This window comes from Diaporthe citri (genome assembly GCF_014595645.1).
Source record: "Diaporthe citri strain NFHF-8-4 chromosome Unknown scaffold_2, whole genome shotgun sequence".
In the NCBI taxonomy this organism is placed as follows: domain Eukaryota; kingdom Fungi; phylum Ascomycota; class Sordariomycetes; order Diaporthales; family Diaporthaceae; genus Diaporthe; species Diaporthe citri.
This window is the reverse complement of record NW_025064847.1, coordinates 1,282,123-1,305,314: the sequence shown is the minus strand read 5'-3', so window position 1 is coordinate 1,305,314 and position 23,192 is coordinate 1,282,123. Positions and strand designations below refer to the sequence as shown.

The window sequence follows — 23,192 nt, the reverse complement described above, 5'->3', positions numbered from 1 at the left end:
GATAAGGAAACAAATGGCCCCCATGCAGAGTTCGAAGAGACGGAGAAGAAGCACGATCCACCGTAGTCGACAGGATTGAAGAAACACATGTCCTGGGAAATCTGGGGAAAGAGGCCCCTTCGCCTCACACTACTCAGGGGCCAGCAGGAGCGCCCAGTCTGGAGCGACTTACGTCGTCTTTGTCGTCGTCAGGGTCCAGGTCCTAGTCATGGGCCGTCGCCCCCAGCCAGGCCCTGGCTTGGCCCGCGCCTATTCAGGTCTAGATTTAGAAACGTCAAACGTCGAGCGAGGCCCACCGCCTGCCCGTTGCGGAAGCATACTGCCAAAAACACGCGCGCTCTGAGAAAGAGGCACTAGCCCCGGTACGGACGGATCTACCGAGCGTCTAAACCGCCAACTGACTTCGAGCCAGCACCAGCACCAGTACCAGCACCAGTCTCAACTTGGAAACTCGGCGACCTCCAGCTGTCAGTTTCACCAGAACTTAAACATCTGGTATTCCTCCACGGTATCCCGTCTGAACTCAACCAAGCTTCCTCGTCTCAAGCGAAAACCCACTTGCTGCCAGCCACTGTTTCGATCCACAAGCCGTGGGCTCTCGACGTTCTAGACACCAAGCCAGGACGAGATTCTGCTTGGGCAATGGAAGCATGCGACGAGTTGTCGTGACAGGTCTAGGCGCCATCAGCCCTCTGGGGGTTGGCGCGCACAGGACATGGCAGCGCCTCCTGGCTGGCCAGTCTGGCATTGTTGATGTCTCTGCAGTCGAGCCTCAGACCCAGTGGAAAGGTCTTCCCAGCTCTGTTGCCGGGGTCGTGCCCAGTGGCAGCACTGGCAAAGCAGACGGGAGGTGGGGCCCCTCGGACTGGCTCGATGCCGGGGAGCAGAGGCGCATGTCCAGATTCGCCCAGTACGCCGTCGCTGCTACGAGCATGGCACTTGAACATGCTGGCTGGAACCCCTCCAGCCAGGCTGAGCTTGAGGCTACTGGAGTGTGCCTCGGGAGCGGGATAGGCAACCTGGACGACATGTACTCGACTAGCGTCGCCTTCGACAAAGATGTGAGCCTGGCCTCCTGGACCTCAACTGGGCCGGGGAAAAGCTAAGACTATAGGTAGGGTTACAAGAAAGTATCTCCGTTGTTTGTCCCCAAGATCCTCATCAATCTCGCCGCCGGCCACATTTCCATGAAGTATGGCTTTCAGGGGCCCAATCACTCCGCCACCACGGCCTGTACCACCGGCGCCCACTCCATTGGGGACGCCTCCCGCTTTATTGCCTTTGGCGATGCGGATGTCATGATCGCCGGTGGTGCGGAGTCTTGTATACACCCCCTGACCTTCGCTGGTTTCGGAAGGTCGAGGTCCCTATCCACCGCCTTCAACCATGATCCCAGCTCCAGCTGCCGCCCCTTCGATAAGGACCGCGACGGTTTTGTCGTTGCTGAGGGCGCCGCTGTCCTCGTTCTGGAAGAGCTTGAGCACGCCAGGGCCAGAGGTGCAAACATTCTGGCCGAACTGGCCGGCTACGGCTGCAGTGGCGACGCGCACCACATGACAGCGCCCCGAGAGGACGGTTCAGGGGCCCTGCTGGCCATGAAACGGGCCCTGAGGAACGCAGATGTCAAACCACGCCAGGTCGACTATATCAACGCTCATGCGACGAGCACCCCCATTGGCGACGCGGCAGAGGCTAGGGCCATCGGTACCCTGATGCTGGGCGAGGAAGGCGTGGAGAAGGACAGCCAGGTCACCGTGAGCAGCACGAAAGGTGCGGTCGGCCACCTGCTTGGTGCGGCTGGTGCGATCGAGGCTTTGTTTTGTGTGCTTGCAATCACAGATGTAAGAAAACGCCTCACAGACCTTGTTGCCACCATGCATGACGCTGACATGTTTCCAGAATGCCGTTCCTCCAACACTGAACCTGCACAGCCCGAATGTGGGCACAGACTTCAACTTCGTACCTCTCCAGTCGCAAGACAGGCAGGTCGATGTTGCCATGTCCAACTCTTTCGGCTTTGGTGGCACCAATTCGTCCCTGGTCTTCTCACGGTACAGGTAAAGGCAGATGCTCCGCCTCACACAAGTCACACGCATGGTCATAGGCTGGAGTGGCAAATAGCAGTAGCTGAGCTATCATGATAACTGGACTCAACCGATGAACGCCTGTCATTGCTTCACATTCTAGAATCATGCGATAGGGATCTGGGGCCAGTGTTCTACCAATAATACTCTCGTAGGCCCAGGACATGGCCTGGTGGAAGGTTGGGACGGTGGACATGTCACAATTCGCAGAGCAAGAAGCAGTTGTTCTCCAGTGGATTTCAGGCGAAATATCACCATCACTAGGATCCCTCGTTACTACGGTGCTCTTGTTGGGCCATTCAGCACCATACAGTATGTCAATTTCAAAAGTCGACCATTGTATACCTTGCGCATCATCAAAAGCCTCGTTGAGCCAAGTGATCTGTAATGACGGGTTTGCAATGCGAAGGCCGGCGGAGTGGCATGGTTTTTTGCTGTCGATCAGGACTTTCAAACTCAGTTCCATTTCCACAAAGATGTCAGAAAAGAACGTAGAGAGAATTTCGCATCTCCCACATCAAGACCAATTGTATTGCCAAAGAAAGACGGCAGTCCCAAGGTAAGCAGTTTGTGCAGACCATTTGAGCTCCGGATATCTCGCATATGGTTCGGAGCCGGCTCGGCAGTCCCCGTTTACAAGGATTAGCTGCAGCAATATTTTTGACGCTGATGCGCTAAGCGTCAATGACATCTATAATCCAGACCTGAGAGCCGGGGCAGCCAATTCCTCTCCTTCCGGAACTCCTCCATATTCACACCCCGTCCAATTGCAGAATGGCAGATCGGCTTTGCAGACCATGTCGCGACGTCGCGCGGCGACAGCTACGGCTCTTGCGCGAGCTCAATCGCCCATCCGTCGGCCAGCGTGCTGCTGTCGCGGAGATCGCGAGGACGTCAACGCGACAGTTCCACCAGACCACATCGAGCCGCTCGCAAGGCTCACCTCAGCCTGAAAAGCAACCCGGCGTTGCGCAGACCTTGCTGGGCATCGCGAGTAAGATCCTGCCATCGAAAGCGGTCCAGCCCTACCAAATCTTCGGCGCCACTGAGAGCATCTACAAGGCGTGCGCTGCGCCGGCCACGTACAAGATCGCACCGGAGTTGAGGAAGAAGGAGGAAGTACCATTGACAGAGGACGGGGAGGAGGTTGGTGTTGGAGGGGGCGTCTGGCATGATGGTACGCTCAAATCTTGACCCGTCGACCCCAGGCGCCCGCAGCTGCTAACAGCGTGACCCACAGAATTTGGTCTCCCCCCGACATTTAGCACATGGTCGCAAGTGACCATGCTGCACCTCTACCTCATAGTCGTGCGATTACGATGCCTCGAGAAGACCCAGTGGCAGGCGTGGCAGAACCAGCTGGTGAACCACTTCTTCCACAACGCCGAGGACGTCATGGAGGTGAACCACGGCATGTCGTCGCGCATGATCCGCCAGAGGCACCTGCAGAACCTGTTCCAGACGTGGAGGGGCGTGATACTGGCGTACGACGAGGGCCTGGTCAAGGGCGACGCCGTCATGGCGTCGGCGGTGTGGAGGAACATCTTCAAGGCCGACGAGAACGTCGACATGAGGCATGTCGCTGCCATCGTCAGCTGGATGAGGTCGGTCTCGAGGAACTTGGACAAGATGCTCGACCCTGCGCTGCTGTACCATGGGGGCAGCGTGTTCAAGACGCAGCCTACGGCGGAGTTGAAGGTGGTTGACGAGCCCGCCTCGCTCGAGCAGATCACCCAGAGCGCTGCGCCGGAGGCCAAGTCGACGAAAGCTAAGCCTACCAGCCGTTTCAAGTGAGATTGCAGCTACAGGCTTCCTCACGGGCTGGTCAATCTGTATGTATCAACAAAATGTGGACTGCGTAAAGGGAAAAGGGCTGCACATTGGAGTTGGCTGGATTATGTATTATTTTGGTATCATGCGATATCAACTCGTCCTCTCCCACATCTGAAACTCATAAGACGTGTCGTTTTCCACCTGAACACCTTCAGGAACCACCTCTCCAGTCCAGCTGTCCAGTTCCTCCTTCGACCTCTTCACCCAACCCGGAGAACTCTCGCCCTCATCGTTGAGTTTCAGTAAGAAGGATGTATCGCATTCAAAGTCGGATATCACCTTTGTCAGCAAGATCCTCTTTGCCTCCTTCAATTCCAGTGCCGCAGCGTATATCTGGCCACCGCCTATTACGAAAACCCTCCCCAAGGCTCCCTGAGGCTTTCGTTGAACATATGCGATGGCTTGCTCCAGAGAAGAAGCCTTGACTGGTTCCGTCTCCACACTGGCTGGCTCTTCTGGTGAAGAGCCAAAGGAGCGGCTGATCACGACGTTGAGCCTTCCCTTGAGCGGTCTAAACTTGGGCGGTATGCTTTCCCACGTCTTGCGGCCCATGATCACAGCATTCATGACAGGGGGTTCGCCCTGTGTCTGTATAAGTGATATTACGGGGAAGAAGGGTGATCGGACAGCCCAGCCCGCGAGGTTCCCGACTTACAGGAGGAGGTAGTCGTTTTGTGACCCTGGCGAAGTAGGCCATCTCCTTTTTCAACCCGGTCCAGGGGAGGGTCCCTCGCAGGCCAATGCCCATGTCTCTCGTGGCTGCGAGGACTAGGGTGAGCTCTAGGGGCAGCATCGCGGACTCTGAAGGCGGCACACTCATGATTTGTGATGATTTGTGTGTGAAACGTCTCAATCGCGAAAGCAGGTCCCCTGGAAAGCAATATGAATACTTCGCAAGCACAGAGCCTGCCACAGACTGCCGTCCAAGGTGGTCGTCGCCAGCTCGAAGGCTGATCCCTGCAGTATTACATAACTGGTCACGTGACGGTGCTGCTCCCGGCTCCGACAGTCCACAACTCAAAAAGCGGCGAGTCGCAGCTTTCCCCTCTTGAACTTTCTCTCCCGACCATCCAACGCAACCTCATCGACAGAACCAAGTAAGTTATACCCCGAACAGGCCACGGTTATTGCGGTCGTCTGCTTGAGCATTTGATCAGTTGATTTCCAACCAATCAATTGATCAACGCTCTTGTGGCGGCACTGTCGCCTGGCTTGCTACTACAGACGTCACCCTATGCAAACAGCAAGCTAACCCCACCAACAGCCCCAATCGTTCACGATGAGAGCCAAGTGGAGGAAGAAGCGCGTCAGGCGCCTCAAGCGCAAGAGAAGAAAGATGAGGGCTAGATCGTAAGTCTTGACAAACAAACAGGATCTCGCTGCTGCTGTGAATGAGATAACTGACCCCCATCACAGGAAGTAAACAACTCGCACCACTCGACCTTACGCCAGCTTGAGCATCACAGAGCCATCATGACAACCCCAGATTATCACCAGCAATTGAGTAATCACTCGCCTCAAGCCATGCCGCCTAGTCACCACTCGCCTGTGTTGGGGAGGATCGGATCTGCTGAGATTCCTGGACCCAAGTTACTGTGGAGGACTGGAGTTTGGAGGGGCTTTTGAAGGACGCCCGAGGGCTGGCCTTTGATGTACTCTGGGAGAGCTGACTACGTCAATTGGAGGTCGACACCGGTCCAGTGTTTGCAGGACAGAAGCCAACTACCTCGCTAGCTTGATACGCTCATGGAAATACTCATGAGTCCGAGACAGAGAGACACGACAATGAAAAAAAGAAGTTCGCTTCATTTTTTGCCTTTCTCTTGCCTCGTGATGCTACTCCACATTACTCGCATGTTTCCTCTCCGTTTGCAAAAACCAAGTTTGCCCGCCCAGTCTAGCACGAACCCAGTAGCGTCCGCAAGCTTTAGTACAGGTCTTCCGCCCACATGCAACAGCGCTCGTCTGCCCGTGGCGGATTTGCAAAAGCCTGGATCTAAACAGGCTTAACTGTCAATTGCTCGATTTCAAGCAGCCTCAGCCCGAAAAGGTAGCTGTGCGCATGCGACCATTATTTGCGATGATGTAGGTGTGCGGATGTGGGGCCCGGTCGCAAGCTTTACGCGCTAGGAAGGTGGTAAGCGGCAGAAAAAAAAAGGTAGACCCTCTCTGTCTTTGATATCTTGCATCCACCCAAAGATTTCCGTCCCCGAAGTCCAGATTTCGCTGGTACCTTTTCTTTGAATAGCCCGGCTTCCACCAAACGACCGGAAGTTACAGCGGCCACCACCATTTCGGGCACGGGTGACTCAAAGTTCTGCCTGCTCCAACCGTGACACTTTCCCCAATACCACACCCGATCCTCAAAGAGTCGAACCCCTACGGAGACCGCACCTTTTACACGATGGCGGATAGCAGCAAGAAGAGGAAGCACAGAGACGATGCAGGCGCCGAGACCAAGCTGAAGAAGAAGAAGGTCTCTACAAAATCTTCGGAATCTCCGTCAAAAAGTGCGGCCATAAAAGTCAGCTCTGTCATTCAAACACCAGCTTCTCCCCCGGTAATAGCCACCGCCTCGGGCATTTCGATCTCGAAAGATACCAAGTACAACACATACTCCCGACGCTCCACGAAAAAGTCCAAACATGGCGCAGGCGATCTCTTACTCCACTCCTCGAGCCACAGAACTGTCGACTACACAGCCCGGGAGGACAAGCCCTCCGTTGGGGCTGGACAGCCGCTTCTGAAACACTACGTCGGGCTTTTCGACCCGGCCAGCGGTCAATTGCAGCTGGTTGAGGCGAAGAAGATGTCAATAAGGGGCTCTGTCCGTGCTCAGCAGGCACCGCAGGAGGATATGGAGTCGCGGAAGCTGAGCCAGGTACGGCTCGCCCTACCTCACATTCTGCGCACCGCAGCTAACCTGTCGCAGACTACGATGAACCTGAAGGCCGATCTTGGCCAGACTTTCGGTACGAAGAAGGCGAAGAAGGCGCTGGCAGCCATCACCGAAAACGCGATCTCCCCACGAAAGCCCCAGGCCGGCGACGCACCACAAGCGCTCGATGCGTCGGACAAGGCCCTCATGGCGACCATCAAGGACGTCACGATGAGCGTTGCCACCAAGGAGGACCTGCAGAACGCGATGGACGCTGCCAAGCCGGTACCGCGGGGCAATTACGAGGCCGAGGAGATCCAGGACGTCTACCGGCCGGAGAACCTCATCGGGAGGGACATACTTGAGCTGATACAGGTGAACGACTGGGCGGAGGCGGTCAAGAACAACGAGGACATCCAGCTGCGGTCGCGGTTCGTCGCGCACCGGATCAACCGCATCGGGTCGGGCGAGAGCGCGGTGCTGCGGCTCCGGGTGCTGCGGTACCTCTACTTCCTGGTGCTGCTGTACCTGACGTCCAAGAAGGGCAAGGACCGCGGCACCAGGGAAGTTCTCAAGAAGGACAAGCTCACGGAGGAGCTGGCGCCCGCGCCGCCGCCGGTGGTGGAGAGCATCCGGCGCAAGTTCTCGGATAACGGCGTCATGCGCAAGCAACACGTGGACCTGCTCGCGACGCACTGCGCCGCGTTCGCGTGCATCCTCGACAACTTCGAGACCAACACGTGGGACCTCAAGGAGGACCTTGGCCTCGACCAGAAGCAGATGAACCAGTATTTCATGGAGATCGGCGCCACGTTGAAGAAGGTCAAGGCCGAGGGGGAGGACGGACAGCATCGCGCGGCTTAAGCTGCCGCTGGTCTTCCCCAAGATCAGGCAGATGAGGCGGTAGAGGAGGCTGGCTGGGCGAGGGGACGGTGTGTGGATTCATTGCCCATCGTGCTCACTCACATATGGCAGCGGGCCATCAATCTTTGTGGCATTTGCAGTGCGGCATATTGCTTGGTTGGGAAAATTGCATATTCACCACGGAGGAAGGCAGTTCATCATAGCATTTCGTGGAATATTCCCATGGTCAGTGGTGGATGGAGCCATGTAGATTAGGCGAATGCTAGCTCTTGATCATTCGCAAGACGGTACAAGCTGTTTGGCTATCCAGTTCGAAGTTTGTACTGGCAAGTCTGTCTGTCTCTCAAGGGTGGGCAAAATTGATGGGAGAATGGGCAGTCTCCTGCTGAACCACAAAACAAGTACCTGTTATGCATTCGTCTGGCTACGCCGCATATAAGCCTTCCTGATTTCCACATCTCCCAGTGTATTTGAAGGCAAGGTACAGTCCCCAGGACTGACTGTGTGGCTAATCCTGTGTGCCGTCCGTGCCCTACAGCTTGGCCGGCTGGATTATGTCTTCTGCCTGCTCTCCGTCTTTTAGGCCAGCATACTTCTGATCTTATTATGAAGTGCAGTCTCGACTCTCCATTGTGCCTCTCTCAGATGAACCCCACGACTGGGAGCTTGGGCCGATTTCACTCAGCAGTCAAATTTACCCATGTAATCCCACGGGAACCAAGGGCAGGCTGTCAATACGCAGAAGTGAGCTCAACGCAAGAGTGTCATTCCCTTTGGGAAATGACGGAGATGAGTGTCGGTCTGTGTCTCAGGTTGAAATCTTTTCCACTGCATCACCTGTCATCAAACATGCTTCATTCTCTGTGATATCTAGGTAGTCATCGTTGTGTCTGCATGCCGGCTCTCAGGAGAGCTGTGAATGGGGCTGATCTTCAATAGCCGTCTTAGGGTCTAACCCTCTCGTAACCCCTGCAAACCGACACACGGTCAAGTTTATACTGAAGTAAAGCATGCCATGGACACGGCATTATCGGTGGGATTTGGGTGGCGTCTTTCCTCCAACGCACTGGCGGAGCAGAAACCAAAGGTGCTATTGAAGATTTGACGCCCTTGAAAAATGGGGCAGCAGCCAGGAACTTCGCGATTAATGTTGAGATGTCAAGTCTGGGGAGGTTTTCAGACGTCACAAACAGCTTCTCCGGAGCACCCGAAAGGGGAAGCGGGCGGGTCCTGGCATGCCCGCGCCCGACGTCTTCAAGCATCACACAGAACCTCAACTTTACAAAACATCCCAGGGGCCTCACACATTTTCTGCTAGACAAAGGCCACTCGAGAATGGAGAAGCCCAGAGCTTGGACACACGACTAAGCTGTCAGAACTTGCTCATTTGAGATGTGGACGTCGATCGGCTGGCACTGAACACGCAGCCGGACACGTTTCTCTGTGAGCGGACCGGCGTGCCCCGCGGATCTCGACCATCGGGGGTGAGTTGAGCAAGGGAGTGAGTGACTGGGTGGCCGGCGTCAAAGGAGCCAGCTGGCCAAGCTCGACGCTCTCTCACTTTGCTGCCCAGGCGTCCGGGCCGCCTTTGCCCTCCATTCGATCCATCCTGGAGCAGCCCGTCAGTCTGTCAGTCGTCACCCTGGGTCCAGGCGCATGGCATCTGGCACCTCGCGTCGGGCATCGAGGGGTTCGGGCAGAGCCGAGGCCGATCTGCCAGATCCTGACCCCTCTCAGCAGCGAGTGGCCCACGTCGGGAAAGCTCTTGAGCCTCATCCCCATCTCCATCCCCATCTCCCATGTGGAGTGGTCCCGACAGCGCGGCACCCTACCCCAGAAAACCTAGCAGCAGATGACGTGACGACACATGCCAAAACAACTTTCCCATTCGAGTAGTCTATTTTCTTTTTTTGAAGCCATCGTGGTGCCGCCAACAGCCATGCCCCCTTATTATCGCGCACATGCGCTCAATTGGCACCCAATATGACCCCAATGCACCAGGATGCGTCGCCATCAGTGCATCCCAGGTGATCTGATGTGCTTGCGGCTGTCCTGGCCGGCCGTTGCAGCTCGTGTGTAGTTCCTGTTGTCGAGGCCTCAGACGTTGGTGATTCACCGGACGTGAATGAGCTACGGGTTGAGGCGAGGGCCCTGCGGCCTGTGATTGGGTCAGGGGCTGTGTGGGACCCGCTTTTCGCCGGGAACGCGTCGCTGCCATTTTCCCGCCCAGCCAGTCGCAGCCGTGAACGTGAAGGCAGAAGGCCTGCTGTCACTGCCCTTTGCCCACTGCCCGCTGCCCGCTGCAACCTTCCCGTCAGGCCTAGGCGGTGCTGCTCGCTCATCATTCCTCGATCACAGCAAACTTTTGCACTTCATCCATCTGCATGCTCATTCCTGCATCTTTTCATTTCTTGATGGTGCACACAATGCTCCGGTCATCGCCATAGTCCATCCTGCCCACTCGTCCCCCGACCACCCCTCGCCGCGCTGCCCTGTCCCGTACCGCCGCCCAACCCAGCGCAGCACAGCGCAGCGCCGTGCGTGCAGTGCAGCCAGGACGCGCCGGCGACCAACCAGGCAGCACGCCAACCACAAGCACCACCACCTGCCATCAACCACTTTTCGCAGACATTACATCTAGATCGCAATGTGTGTGCCCCTGAATATGGAATCCTGAATGTGTTCCGACTATACCATACCAACTTCGCAACCCACCTACTGTCTCCTGCACCACATAAACACCATACTGTAGATGTTTTACTGTCCACCACGCGCACTCCCCTCCTCCTGCACCAAGCTCGCGCATACGAGAAGCTGACCCCGGCCGTGACGCAGTCATCGATGCCCCTGGATCTCCATACACTATAGTCTCCAAGCGGAACTAATTCTCAGCTACGTCCTGTAAAACAACGCCGTTCAACAACCTTGGTCCAAACAACAGCTTTTGTTCCTCTGCCGTGCCTCGATTTTGCCCGCTTGCACGACATGGCGCCGGGTAAGAGGAAGAGGGACCCCCTCGAAGGCTTCGATCCAAACCAATCAGATCCCGAAGACGAGAACTTCGATCCGTCCGAGGCCCGGCCAAGACGTCAAAAGAAGGCTCTCCGCGCAGCCCGCAAAGCCAGCGGCCGCACCCGCACGAACAGGTATCGTGGCTCAGACATCGACGAAGATGACGAGGAACTCTCTGATAGCATTGGAGAAGACTCCTTCGGCGGAGCTGACTCTGAGGACGAAGACGACGAAGTTCCCGTTAATGCCTCCGGTCGGCGCGCAAGGAAAGCTGCCGTCCATCACCCAAGCTACAGGGAGGAGAGCGAGGAGGATGAGGTTGTCAACGACTCCGTCGCCAACACGGATGAAGAGGAACCTCCAAAGCCGAAGGTAAGGGGGAAGATTGTTACCTTGAAGCTCAATCAGGCCAGTCGACGAAGCGCAAAAGAGCCATTGCCACCCGCGCCATCGACCCGTCGAACTAGAGCAAAGACAGAGGAGGGCGAGGAGCTCGTCGAGCTCACGACATCGGGGAGGCATCAGCAGTCAGCTCGAGCCTCCTCGAGGAGCAAGAGCCCAGAGACCCTGAGCCGCGCCACTCGCAACACTCGTGCAGCAAAGGGTGTTAAAAAGCCGACCACAGAGCCCATCGAGGAGGCGTCCCATGAGACTAGTTTCCAGCCTCAAGAGGAACTGGTCGAGGAGCCCGCCGAACAGGCCGTGGAGGAGGCCGATGCCGATGCCGACGTGGTAGAGGACTCCGCTCCGGAGGCTGCAGCAAATCAAGCCGAGGGTGAGGATGTACCAACCCCCGTCCAAGGAGATATCGTGATGGACGAGGCGGATGGTACGGCACCACCAGAGCAAGTCGCAGAAGAAGACTCAGATGACGTCCTGACCGGGCGTAGAATGACTCGGTCCTCCCGCCAAGGCAACGCTCCTGCTGCGGAAGATGGCGATGATGAGTCTGATGTGCGCCCGCGGCGCGCAACTCGTTTGAGGAGGAAGGGAAGTGACCAGGGCAAGAAGAATAGCCAGGATCAAAGCAGTGACTTCGAGCCAGAGGAGTCCGCTGGTGAAGGCTCCGGGTCTGAAAAAGGCGCCAACGCCCACGATGACGATGATGACGATGGCGAGTATTCTAGCTCGAGACCCTCGCGCGGGAGAAGCAAGGCAGCGGCCAGGAGCCAAAAGCGGGGCCGGGCCCGAGAGACGGACGACGAGATTGATCCCGACGAGTTGGCTGAGGAGGCAGATGATCTCCGCCGAACCTCTCGCTCCCAGACTCGTGCTGCCCGAAATCGACGTCAATCTACGCCGATTGCTTATGAGGTTCCCTCCAAGAGAAAACGTAACAAAGTGGATTATACGATAAGGCCGTTCCAACAAATGGACGTTGAACAGGAGGAGGAGGAACCAGCACCAGCAGCCGCCACACCAGGTCGCCGGAAGCGCGGCAACGGTGGGAGCTCAGATCGGTACCTCAACACGACTTATGGTCCGTTTGGTGGAGCCGGTGGCCTGGGCTCTCTGCTGGGAGGTCCCTGGGGCACCGGTGCTGCTGGAGGCGTTGACTCGGACAGCAGCGACGACGAGATGGGTGCGAGATATGGTGTCCCCGGTGCTGTGGGTGTGACTCCTACGGCGACTGCCGGTCCCGGATTACCACAAGGGGCGGCGGCTACCCACCTGGAGAACCTTGGACTCGGTGCGACCCCGAATGTGGGCAAGGTCAAGAACCAGAAAGCACTTGCAGATGCTGACCCGCTCGGGGTCGACATGACCGTGGACTTCAACCAGGTTGGCGGTCTGGCGGGCCACATAAACCAGCTCAAAGAGATGGTGCAGCTGCCGTTGCTCTACCCTGAGGTCTTTCAACAATTTCATGTCACACCCCCAAGAGGTGTCCTGTTTCACGGACCGCCTGGTACGGGTAAAACTCTCCTCGCAAGAGCCCTTGCGAACTCGATCGGTAGTGGCGGTCGGAAAATCACGTTCTACATGCGCAAGGGAGCCGACGCTCTCAGCAAGTGGGTGGGTGAGGCCGAAAAGCAGCTGCGGCTGCTATTCGAGGAGGCCAGGAAGACACAACCAAGTATCATCTTCTTCGATGAGATTGACGGCCTGGCACCTGTTCGGTCTAGTAAGCAAGAACAGATTCATGCCTCAATTGTGTCAACCTTGCTCGCCTTGATGGACGGCATGGATGGTCGTGGTCAGGTCATCGTCATTGGTGCTACCAACCGACCGGACAATATTGATCCTGCGCTCAGGAGACCGGGTCGGTTCGATCGAGAGTTCTACTTCCCCCTGCCGGACGTGGATGGCCGGAAGGCGATTCTTGATATTCACACAAAGGATTGGGGTCTCGCACCTGACTTCAAGCATAGCCTGGCAGAGAATACGAAGGGGTACGGTGGCGCTGATCTCCGAGCACTCTGCACTGAAGCCGCTCTCAACGCCATCCAGAGAACATACCCTCAGATATACTCCTCTGAACAGAAACTTGTCGTGGACCCCAGCAAGATCAGCATACACGCGACAGACTTCATGATCTCGATCAAGAAGATGGTTCCCTCTTCTGAACGATCTGCGTCATCAGGCGCAGCACCTCTGCCAAAGGCCGTGGCACCTCTGCTCCGCGAACAATTCGTGGCGATCGAGGAAACCGTGAAGACGATACTGCCGTTGAAGCCAAAGATCACGGCCCTGGAAGAGGCGATGTTCGAACCTTACGAAGATTCTGATCATGGCTTTGGCCGAGAGAATTTGCAACAAGACTTCGACCGCTCCCGGTTGTTCAGACCCAGGTTGCTGATTGCTGGCCAGCCCGGCATGGGCCAGAATTACATCGCGTCCGCCATCTTGCACCATTTTGAAAGAGTACATGTACAGCGTTGCGACTTAGCGACGATTCTTGGTGACGGGCGGGTATGTTTTTATTTGACACCTTGCTTGTGAAGACTCAGCTGACATCCTCATTGCAGCCCCCCGAGCAGGTCATAACAGGAATGTTCTCAGAGGTAAAACGCCACAAGCCAAGCGTGGTTTACATACCTCATGTAGACACATGGTATGCGACTCTGGGCGCTACGGCTCTCAAGGTCCTGACAACAATGCTCATGGACATACCGCCGTACGAGCCTGTCCTGCTGTTTGGCACAGCAGATTGTGAATCGAGCGAGCTCGACCGGGACATTTTGAGAGCTCTATTCCCATTCTCGAGGAAGAACAGGGTAGAAATAGCCCGTCCTAATAGTGTAAGTTGCTTACCACCTTCGTTGCCCATTCTCAGCACGACTGACTGCCGAATAGGACAATCGCATGGAGTTCTTCTCCAACATGGCAATGCATGTCAAGAAGTCGCCTTCAGAGTTCCCTGATCCGTCTACCAGGAAGAAAAGGGTACTCGAAGAACTACCTGTGGCTCCACCGCCGCCGCCGAAACCCAAATCCAAGGCTGAAATTAAGAGTGAGCTGAAGAGGGATCGGCAACTGCTGAACCACCTAAAGATGAGGCTGCAGCCGGTAATGGACCAGCTGAAGAAGGGGAAATACCGAGTGTTTTACAAGCCGATAATTCCGTATGACAAGATCAGGTACCTCTTCGAAGAGGCCGACCCCAATTATGTCAGCCCCGACGTGCCGCAGCACAGGCCGTACATAATCTCCAAGGACAGCCATGGAACAGATGGGCTGCTTGAAGTCGACACCGGGAAGTTCTACTACAACCTTGAGCTCATCACAATCGAAGAGCGACTTTCCAACGGATACTATGCCCGACCCAAGGATTTCTACAGAGATATCAAGACACTTGTTCATGATTCGAAGAACGTGGGTGACAAGGACAAGATCCTCAAGTCGAATGAAATGGAGAGCAACGTGGATGTGGACATGGGCGAAATTGAAAATGCCCTCGGCGGCCCAGGCCCTTGGGAGGCGCTGCACGAACGACAGCTTCGACGTGCTGCCGAAGCTGCCGAGAAGGCGAAAAAGAAGGCCGCGATGCAAACTGCCATAGGCATGATCGAAGACAGCGAGTCCCAGGTCGGCCCAATAAGGATCGGCGCGCCAGTGCCACCTGAGAGCACGACGATGGCTCGGTTCAGGGTGATGAGCCCCGAGGAACGTGACCAAGCCGGAGATTCTCACATGAGCAACGGCAACTCGGTACCCTCCCGTTTACCGGAGGAGGGCGGCGGTGATGAGGCAACACAGCCATTCTCGCAAATGGGGCCACCACCTGTGGTGCAACAGCGCTCGAGCACAACTGTTTCAGTCAGAAATGCTGCGGGAGAGACCCAGGTATCTCAAGTATCGCAGGTCTCGGCACTGACATCGCTGCCTCAGGGTGTGTCGCCTTCTGCTGTGCTAAATGAGGCTTCCACGACCAACGATCCATCGACGAACAAGTCGTCAAGCAACTGGAGCACTCAGGCGACGAATGGATTCCATGGCGACGTGGAAAACACTTCGCAGTTGCCCGACACGCAGCCACCGGGGGACCACCAATCTGGGCCGAGCCAGCAGACAGGCTCCAGCCACTCGCCTTGGATGCACTCGCAAGCCGACGCCCTTGCGCACGGCAGGCTGAGGAACGTGGGTTACGGCGCATCGAATGTGCAGACCAGCCCGACTTCCTCCCAGGTCCCAACCGATCGAAGGGCTTCTAGGATCGGCCTCCCCAACCTTCTCAACGACCCCGTATCCGTGTCTGACAACTCGTCAGTCCGCAATTCGGGCGGATCTTCGTCGTCGTCGCAGCACATGCCGGTGGTGCACGACGGGCAGGTTCAACAGTTCCTGAACGACCTGACGGAGCGCACGTCGGGGTGCACGATTGAGCAGCTGGAGCAGATCAACCGCGAGCTGATGGACCACATCTGGCTGTCCAGGCATGAGTGGAACCGTATGAAGGTTCTCAACCAGCTGGTCAAGATCTTCAATGACACAATCTCGGACATTGAGGAGATGCAGGGGGTGGGGCAGTCGAGCCAGGAGCTGAACGACGAGCGGGCTAGGGAGTACTACAGCGGCAGCAGCAGGCATTGAGAGGCATAGACACCTTGGGCTGCGCTGCGGAGCGATGAGCCAGCCAGGAAGAAAATTCAAAATCGGTGGCGATGAAAAAGGCTAGGGGTTGCTGCATCGGACAAAGCAGGAAGGGGGTTCTCGGAGGTGTGGGCTAATTATCTATCATCTGGTTCTGGTTTCTCGGCTCTTCCTCTGTGCAGGCGTCTTTTGTTGCCTGGTGTCACAGGCAACCCAACAAAACTTTGTATAATTACCAGTGGCTTCTCTGCTAAAGGGACTGAATCCCCAGAGTGAAGAGATATTAGGAGACATGAGGGAGTAGTGGCTCCCATGAGGCATAGGTTATCTACTTTCCCTCCTTGGACACTGTTGTTCTTCGGAGAGGCTTGTCACTTACACAGTTAGTCACACAACTCAGGATGGAGAACAATGCAGAAGAATAATTTCTCGGGGCTCTCTTTTTGCTTTCTTACAACTCCTCTCCCCTCCCCAAACTTCAGCCTCAACTTCCTGCCTGTAGCAGTCAGTCAGTCTGTAGGTACGGCGGGAGGGAACCGGTGCTCCACGTAGCTCCCCTGACTAAATTGTGGTAAAACCCCGGCAGACTGCGTTGTGTTGCTGATGCCTGCCTGGCCCAATGAGGCTCGACGGGGAGTTCCATGGCAGGAACCACTATAGGCGAGGAGCATACCCCTGCTGCCTTTGCCCTCTCTGGTGGGAGGTACCGTTATTAGTAATAATGATGATAGCAGAATAATCGGTCCTTTCGAGGAGGGCTATTTGTTCTTCCCTGGTACGCTCACCTTGTGTTTAATCTACCTGATGCAAGCCCAGCGTACCTAGATAGGAACACTAGCCAGCCCTGCGCCGGGCCGTGTGGATGCACGGTGTATGTGGTAGCTACGTAGGGCTTTTCTGCCAGTCATCCATCTAATAATCTGTCTCTTCCTGTCAGGTTCCGTGGTGAGCACACATTGCCGGTTTCCGTGATGTAGCTGCGTCGGCGCACATTTCTTTTTTTTTTGAGATTCTGCCACGCGGAGTGGCCGGCCGGCTTACCGTCATCCGATGTGTCGTGCGATGTATGATGAGGCTCTCTCACCTCTACCCCAGCCCGAGAAGGGCAAGTTCGATATCCTACCTAGGCACCTAACCCTCTTCGAACCCTTGTGGATCCTCCACTGCCACCACGTTCAGCCCAGCCCAACTCGGTTCTGTACATGCTTGTTGGTGATGGTGGGAGGGAATGGCTCAAAGGCTTCCCAAAGCAGGTAGGCCAAGAAGTCAGGGCGGAGAGTTGCAGGATCCAGTGCAACGAGCCGGTCTTGGAACCAAGCAGCCGTCACTTCACTTTCCGCGCGCCCTGCCCACCTTCGCAAGCTTGACTATAATCAATTGATAGATTGCTTCGTGTGTGCTGGCCGGGGGGTTTGAGGGCGGTGGTGGTGAAACCCGCAGGGCTGGCGGTTGGGTTTTGGCCCGGGCGTTTCATCAACTACGTGCGAGCTTGTTAGTGAGCGAGTTGGGTGAGTGTGAGTGCGTACCAAGCATATGGGCGTGTGTGGTGGGAAAGCTTGTCCCGGGTGGAAAGGGGGTTCTCCGAACGGCGTTCCGTCATGTAATTACTCAGGCCATTGGAAGGAATAATTTGTTCAGGCGGCTTCACACTTTTTTTTTTTTTTTTTTTTTTTTTGCGGGTGATCATCCACGGCGGAAGATGTCTCAGGGACGGACGCGGGTTTGGTTCGTATTCGCGTGGAGGACCGACTTCTCAGGCTGGAACAGGCACACTTCTGACAGCCGAGCAAGGAAGGAAATGTGGCAGGCATGTTCGGAGGTATTGAAGAATTTCAGCCATTCACTAAATTCAAGCAAGTAGCCTTTTGATATTATACGTCACCACTTGCCTATAGGCTGGGCGATTTTCCCATAGCCGTCTCGCATGCAGCCCTATACGAGTACCCTCGTCGTGAGACAGCTTGAATATACACCTCCACATCCCGCCTGAGCGGTTGCGGCCAGGCCGAGGATGGCGAGGACGATGGCGTATGCTTGCATCTTTGGTTGACAAGGGTCTCGCTTCGGATGAAATCGATGGACAAGTATTGCTCTGTGCGAGTCTGTGCCAGCTCTTCAACGCGGAGTCCTGGTATGCGCCTCGCCGGGACCGTGGCCTTACGTGGTGGATCTTATATGTACAACCAGTCTATGCAATACGGACGAACTTGATACTCGAAGTCGGGAAAATGGATGTACTGCATCAGGCAGGTGAGCAGCCCAGCAGGATTATGGTCTTTGTTAAATACCCGTGTCTTGAGAGATCTACACGCGACAACATGATCGATCACTCTCAACGACCCGAATCAGTTTATCAGCCCCCATCACCATAATGCCCCACGGGGGGTTTCCAGAGTGCTGGAGCACCGAAATAGAAGAGGGCGCTGACTCGGACGCCTCCATATCGACCAGGCTGACCAGGATATGATCTGCCAAAGCACACAGCCTTGCTGCTTTCTATTACGCAGGCTCATCTCGTGAACCTGATATACCGGATGTTTTCGAGCACCGATGGCAGGCGCAAGGCTGGCAGAGGAGGCTCCGGGCTGCTTGGGACTTGTGGTTGGCCAGAGCCAATGGAATAGTTTCTCCGTGTCCTAAGGCGCGTGGATCTTAAGTCTTAGCTGTGTAGCTTGAAGGGCTACATTGACATAAAGATTCTCTTTTTTTGCCATCTGAGATGGGACTCGCGGCCTATCGCCACCGTCCGGGGCATGGAAAGCTCAATAATGTGTTAAGTACACGAGCTGGATAGTAACACACGTGGGCATGTTTAGGCGTTGTTGACCCGCAGATGGGCCGGTGCCCACTATTTTATACTTCCGGGAGCGAAGCTAAGCCGGTGCCTCCTATACGGGTTCGGGCAACTTGTGGATGACGGGGATATATGGGAAGCATGTGAAGGAGGGGAGAAATACTCCATCTCGACGCCGGCGGGGAGAATAATAAAAAGGCGGTATGGGCATGCACATGAAGGATGTGGTCTGCAGTAGTTGTATGAATGTGTGTAAGTGCATGTAGGGCTGCACGCCTGCTAAGCTGCAGGGCCCAGGGTCTGCGCCCGACTGGCCGCCATACCGCATGCACACGGGACGTTGCACGTAGTGTGCACGTACAGAGAGTAGTGGCACCGACGATGGCGTGGGCGAACAGAAGCCACTCGGGGCGGTAGAGTGTGGCGCTGGCGAGAAGTGCGGGATGACGGCGGACAAGGCTTGGGCTGCTGTACCTAAGTCTAGGCAATGGCATGACAGCCCGACCGGGACAGAGGACGCAGCCAATGCCTACCCTTAGGCGCGCAAGGCGATTACGAGTCCCTTCCGGCGGACGGGCCAGTAGATTTGGAATAGCGGCGATCAACGGCAAGGGGCCGGGCTTCTCCTGGCGGGTTCAATGCCGAGGGATTCGAACGAGGTCAAGTCGTCTTGCGCCTCACGGTAGGCCCGAAGGATAACAAGTCACGACTTACTTGCAAGTGGGCGTCCAAGCGATGAATGAGGTCAGAATGAGGAGGAGCAGGAGCAGGAGGAGGACGCTTGCGACTGTCTCGTCCCAGGGCCTCGGAGGCCAAGCAAGTGGCCATGGCTGACTTGAGTTGTGAACAATGTGAAACTTGCGAAAAGCCTCATTCCTTAGTAGTGACGAGTTGGCGGCGACGACGTCAAGGACGGCGACGGAGAAGGTCGAGGAGGAGACGAGGAGACGAGGAGACGAAGGAGGAGGAGCAGCACGCGAGCGAGAGGTTTCAATGTCCTGGCAGCCGTTGATAGGAGGGGCCTGCAAGGTCCGTCGTCCAATCACTCGACTAGCCGCCGCCAGAGTCAAGGCTGTGTGAGGAGGGGGAGAAGACGAGAGGTCGGATTCACCCATTGATTCATTCCATGGATGGCCAGGGGCGCCCGTGGCAGGGCGTTGGCGTTAATGCCGTGGGTGGTATTGGCAGCGGGAATACTGAATGTGCAGTGCTTCTCAAATCAATCAAGGTCGCAGGTTGATGAGGCTATCCATCACCTGCCAGATCACTTCCAAGTTGCCCCAGAGAGATGGATAGAAGCAGGCAAGCCAAGACAAGACAAGACAAGTCCTGACCCTGCTCAGATCCCTCCACCCACTGTGCTGGGTGAGGTACTTGTGTTACCGTAGGGGACGTGGTGGTAGTCCAGGTACCTTTTTACCCTGGCAGCATGCAGCAGACAGCAGCAACGGCCTACCGTTTTCTGGCTCGGTCGCTGGTTGACGGACTGTTCTGGCCGGCCGACTGGCCGACGATCCAAATCTTTGCCCGCCTGCAAGCAATGTCCAGTCCCTCCAATACTGTGACAGCAGGCCGGTGTACTGTACTGTGGTGTAGAGAGTAGTAAAAGAAAGTAAGATCACTCTTTCCGGTAGCAGCACCAACACCCAGCAAACAGCAACAGCAGCACCCACCCGGCCATTGAGTCTCCACCGTCACTGTCGGGCCAATCCACTCCCACGATTCACGCCGTCTCCACCAGCATATTGTCCCAGCCTTTCCCCGACGGGACTGACCTGGCTGTTCCTTGATTGCTGCAATACTATTACTATTGCTGAACCGAACTGGTCCATCCTGCACCGTGCAGCGCCCGCCTGCACTGTGCCGAGCCGTACCTGTCGTCCTCTTTGCCCTCCTCCTCCTCCTCTGCTGCTGCTACTCAACTGCTGCTGCTCGACCAAGCCAACAAGGGCCCTCCGGAGACAAGAGAAGAAAGACCACACCACCTGCAAAGCCGCATCCCGCCCGCAATCGCACTCTCACTCCACTCGAGCCCAACCCAATCCAACCCAACAATCCTGTTCACGGACACGGTCACCCGCTCCCTCGTCCGCTTCTGCAGCCGGCGACAAGAAAAAAGAGACAAGGCCCGCACCCACCAACACCGTGTGTGCGACCGCGAGGCTCCCTCCTTGTAGCCGCTGTGGGCTGTGGGTTGTGGGCTGTGGATCTGCTGGCTGCTGGCTGCTGCACCTCGATGGTGACGAGCTAAGCCTCCTCAAACTAAACTCATGGAACAGCTCCCGAGCCCAAACCCACTACCGCCCTCCGCCTGACGAGATACGGTGCATACATACACATTCCTACCCGTGCCATACCACACGATAGTCCACATTGTCCGTACCTGTGGCCAAACCTAATCTGCCCTCGACAATCCGCGTCGCGCCTCGCCTCGCCTCGCCTGGCCCTGTCCTGTCCTGCCCTGCCTCCCCCTCCATCCTCAGCGAGCCCTCCATCGTCGACCTCCACCTGCCTGTCTCAAGATCGACCCAGCCTTGGCAACCCCGATACCAGATACCACTGACTGCCCTGCCCTGCCCAGCCCAGGCCAGCATCAGCCCCGACCATGAGCTTCAACACAGGCACGGCATACGCCGAGTCTGATGCCGACGACGAGTACGAGCGAGACCTCCACGAGAGCTCCCCAATAGACGCCACCGACGCCTCCATCTCGCCCACCGACTCCGATCCTCCCTCCAACGAACACACCCCTACCACATACGGCTATCGATCGAGCGCCGATCGCCTGCCCGAGACCATCATATCAGAATGGAGCGTCGACGAGGTCGCCGACTTCATCGCAACCATCGGCCTGCAACAGTACTCGGATCGATTCATTGGTGCGTCTTTAATTGCTGCCTGTCATTGCCGTCCTGCTTGTCGCTAGATTTCTGACACGCGCCACCTCAACAGAAAACGAAATTGTCGGAGAGGCCCTGGTTGCTCTGCTACACGATGACCTCAAGTCCATGGGCATCACCAGTGTTGGCCACAGACTAACCGTCCTCAAGAGCGTCTACGATGTCAAGAAGGCACAGGACGTGCCAATAGAAAATGATCACTATGTGCCATTATGTACGTTTGGGCCCAATCGCCGCCTCTGGCGGTTTCCGTTCCATCTAGAGCCTACAGAGACCATGCTGACAGCTCTTCTCCAGCTGCCGACGCCGAGGCCCAATATGCCACGGCGACGCTGAAAGACATCAAACATCTAGTGGAACAGCTGAGGCTACGGGACGAGCGCATGAACTTGTTCGAGCAGGATTTTAGGAAACTCGCTGAGGACTTCCGGAGGTTACGGGAAGACATGCTGCCCGCTCTGCGCCTGGCCAAGGACGCCCAACAACCCTTACCGAACGTGAGCAATGGGCAACAATCATCATACAGCTATGACACCACAGTGTCACCTCCGGCCCCGACGCCGTCCACTGTTGGCAGTCAGTCTGCCAGCCTCAAGCGGCAATACTCGACCAAGCGGATCGTCCTCGGCACGACGCCAAAGACCACCTCACCCTCGCATCTACAGACGAGCCACGACCGAAGCATCGTGGAACAGACACTAGACCCATCGAGCGCCGCAGAGAGGGCCGTCATGTCGTCGTCACATCTGGCCGCCATGAACGGCTCCAACGGCCCAACCGCAACCTCGCCGTCCTACCCGTCGCCAAATATGCCCTCACCCACGTCGCCCCCGAGCATAGGCGGAACCACCCTTGGCTCCCGATCTTACCGCGCCGACCAGCCGACCCCCTCCAGCCGATCCACCTTCCGTGAGAACGAGCACGGCTACGATCCGCGCGACAAACCCAACGCTGCACCAAGGCGGGGGCAGACGCCGGCCCCCGACACGCCGAGCTCGAGCAACGCATCGGTCGAGATATTCAAGTCGTTCCGGGTGAGCCTGGACGACCCATGCTACAAGGTCTTACCGGCCGCGCTCAAGAAATACCAAATCAACGCACCATGGGACCAATATGCCCTCTATATCGTATACGGGGACCAGGAGCGGTGCCTGGGGCTGGAGGAGAAACCGCTGATCCTGTTCAAGCAGCTGGACAAGGAGGGCAAGAAGCCAATGTTCATGCTGAGGAAGACGAACAACGCCCAGGCCGACGCGGCAGGGGAGGCGCCCGGAAGCGCAGGCCTGGGATCAGCAGCATCCACCAGAGGCGGCTACGACCCGCCAGGCGGCATCATATGAGGCGGGTTGCCGTGGTGTCTGGTGTATTTACAGGGACAGTTTTGTCATTGCGGTGGGCACCGGCTGGACGGGTTACGGCCCTCGCGCCCAGCAGCATCTCATCGACTATTGTATATTCATTCGGGATCGCCACTCCCCCCACCCCTCCCCCAACCTACATGGGGAACCCGGGGCGGGGATGACGGGGGCTGCGAGACCGAGGGTGTGGGGGATCTTGGTAAAGGAAAGGAAGGTGGCACAACGGACGGATGGGCGGTCGGGCGGACGGTCGAATTCTGGACATGATCTCGGGGGGTGGTGGGATCGGGGACTTGGATGGATGTATGGATGAATGAACAGACGGCTTGTGGTTTTGATATGGCTGGGAACTCAATTGTCTTCGATATAGCGGAAGAGGTCCTCCCCACCCCGCGCTGGCGGGTATCTCTTCTGGGCTTGTTTCTCTCGATTCTC

At 56.6% G+C, this 23,192-nt stretch overlaps 6 protein-coding genes across 6 annotated transcripts; 5 read left to right on the top strand and 1 right to left on the bottom strand.

Moving 5' to 3' along the window:
- Window positions 1-650: 650 nt before the first annotated feature.
- Window positions 651-2,061, top strand: INS49_005989 (uncharacterized protein; the record flags this gene model as incomplete). Its single annotated transcript, XM_043166764.1, has 3 exons — window positions 651-1,061; window positions 1,119-1,841; window positions 1,900-2,061. 3 exons carry the CDS (start codon window positions 651-653, stop codon window positions 2,059-2,061), a joined length of 1,296 nt encoding a protein of 431 aa, XP_043027908.1.
- Window positions 2,062-2,858: 797 nt separating this feature from the next.
- On the top strand, window positions 2,859-3,878 carry INS49_005988 (uncharacterized protein; the record flags this gene model as incomplete). The annotated part of the gene is made up of 2 exons (XM_043166763.1): window positions 2,859-3,261; window positions 3,325-3,878. The coding sequence occupies 2 exons, from the start codon at window positions 2,859-2,861 to the stop codon at window positions 3,876-3,878; spliced, it is 957 nt and encodes a 318-aa protein (XP_043027907.1).
- Window positions 3,879-4,007: 129 nt separating this feature from the next.
- Window positions 4,008-4,737, bottom strand: INS49_005987 (uncharacterized protein; the record flags this gene model as incomplete). Its single annotated transcript, XM_043166762.1, has 2 exons — window positions 4,008-4,499; window positions 4,573-4,737. 2 exons carry the CDS (start codon window positions 4,735-4,737, stop codon window positions 4,008-4,010), a joined length of 657 nt encoding a protein of 218 aa, XP_043027906.1.
- Window positions 4,738-6,321: 1,584 nt separating this feature from the next.
- Window positions 6,322-7,659, top strand: INS49_005986 (uncharacterized protein; the record flags this gene model as incomplete). Its single annotated transcript, XM_043166761.1, has 1 exon — window positions 6,322-7,659. One exon carries the CDS (start codon window positions 6,322-6,324, stop codon window positions 7,657-7,659), a length of 1,338 nt encoding a protein of 445 aa, XP_043027905.1.
- Window positions 7,660-10,644: 2,985 nt separating this feature from the next.
- On the top strand, window positions 10,645-15,705 carry INS49_005985 (uncharacterized protein; the record flags this gene model as incomplete). The annotated part of the gene is made up of 3 exons (XM_043166760.1): window positions 10,645-13,584; window positions 13,641-13,913; window positions 13,969-15,705. 3 exons carry the CDS (start codon window positions 10,645-10,647, stop codon window positions 15,703-15,705), a joined length of 4,950 nt encoding a protein of 1,649 aa, XP_043027904.1.
- Window positions 15,706-21,104: 5,399 nt separating this feature from the next.
- INS49_005984 (uncharacterized protein) lies at window positions 21,105-22,739 on the top strand (the record flags this gene model as incomplete). The annotated part of the gene is made up of 3 exons (XM_043166759.1): window positions 21,105-21,378; window positions 21,452-21,613; window positions 21,697-22,739. The coding sequence occupies 3 exons, from the start codon at window positions 21,105-21,107 to the stop codon at window positions 22,737-22,739; spliced, it is 1,479 nt and encodes a 492-aa protein (XP_043027903.1).
- Window positions 22,740-23,192: the final 453 nt, after the last annotated feature.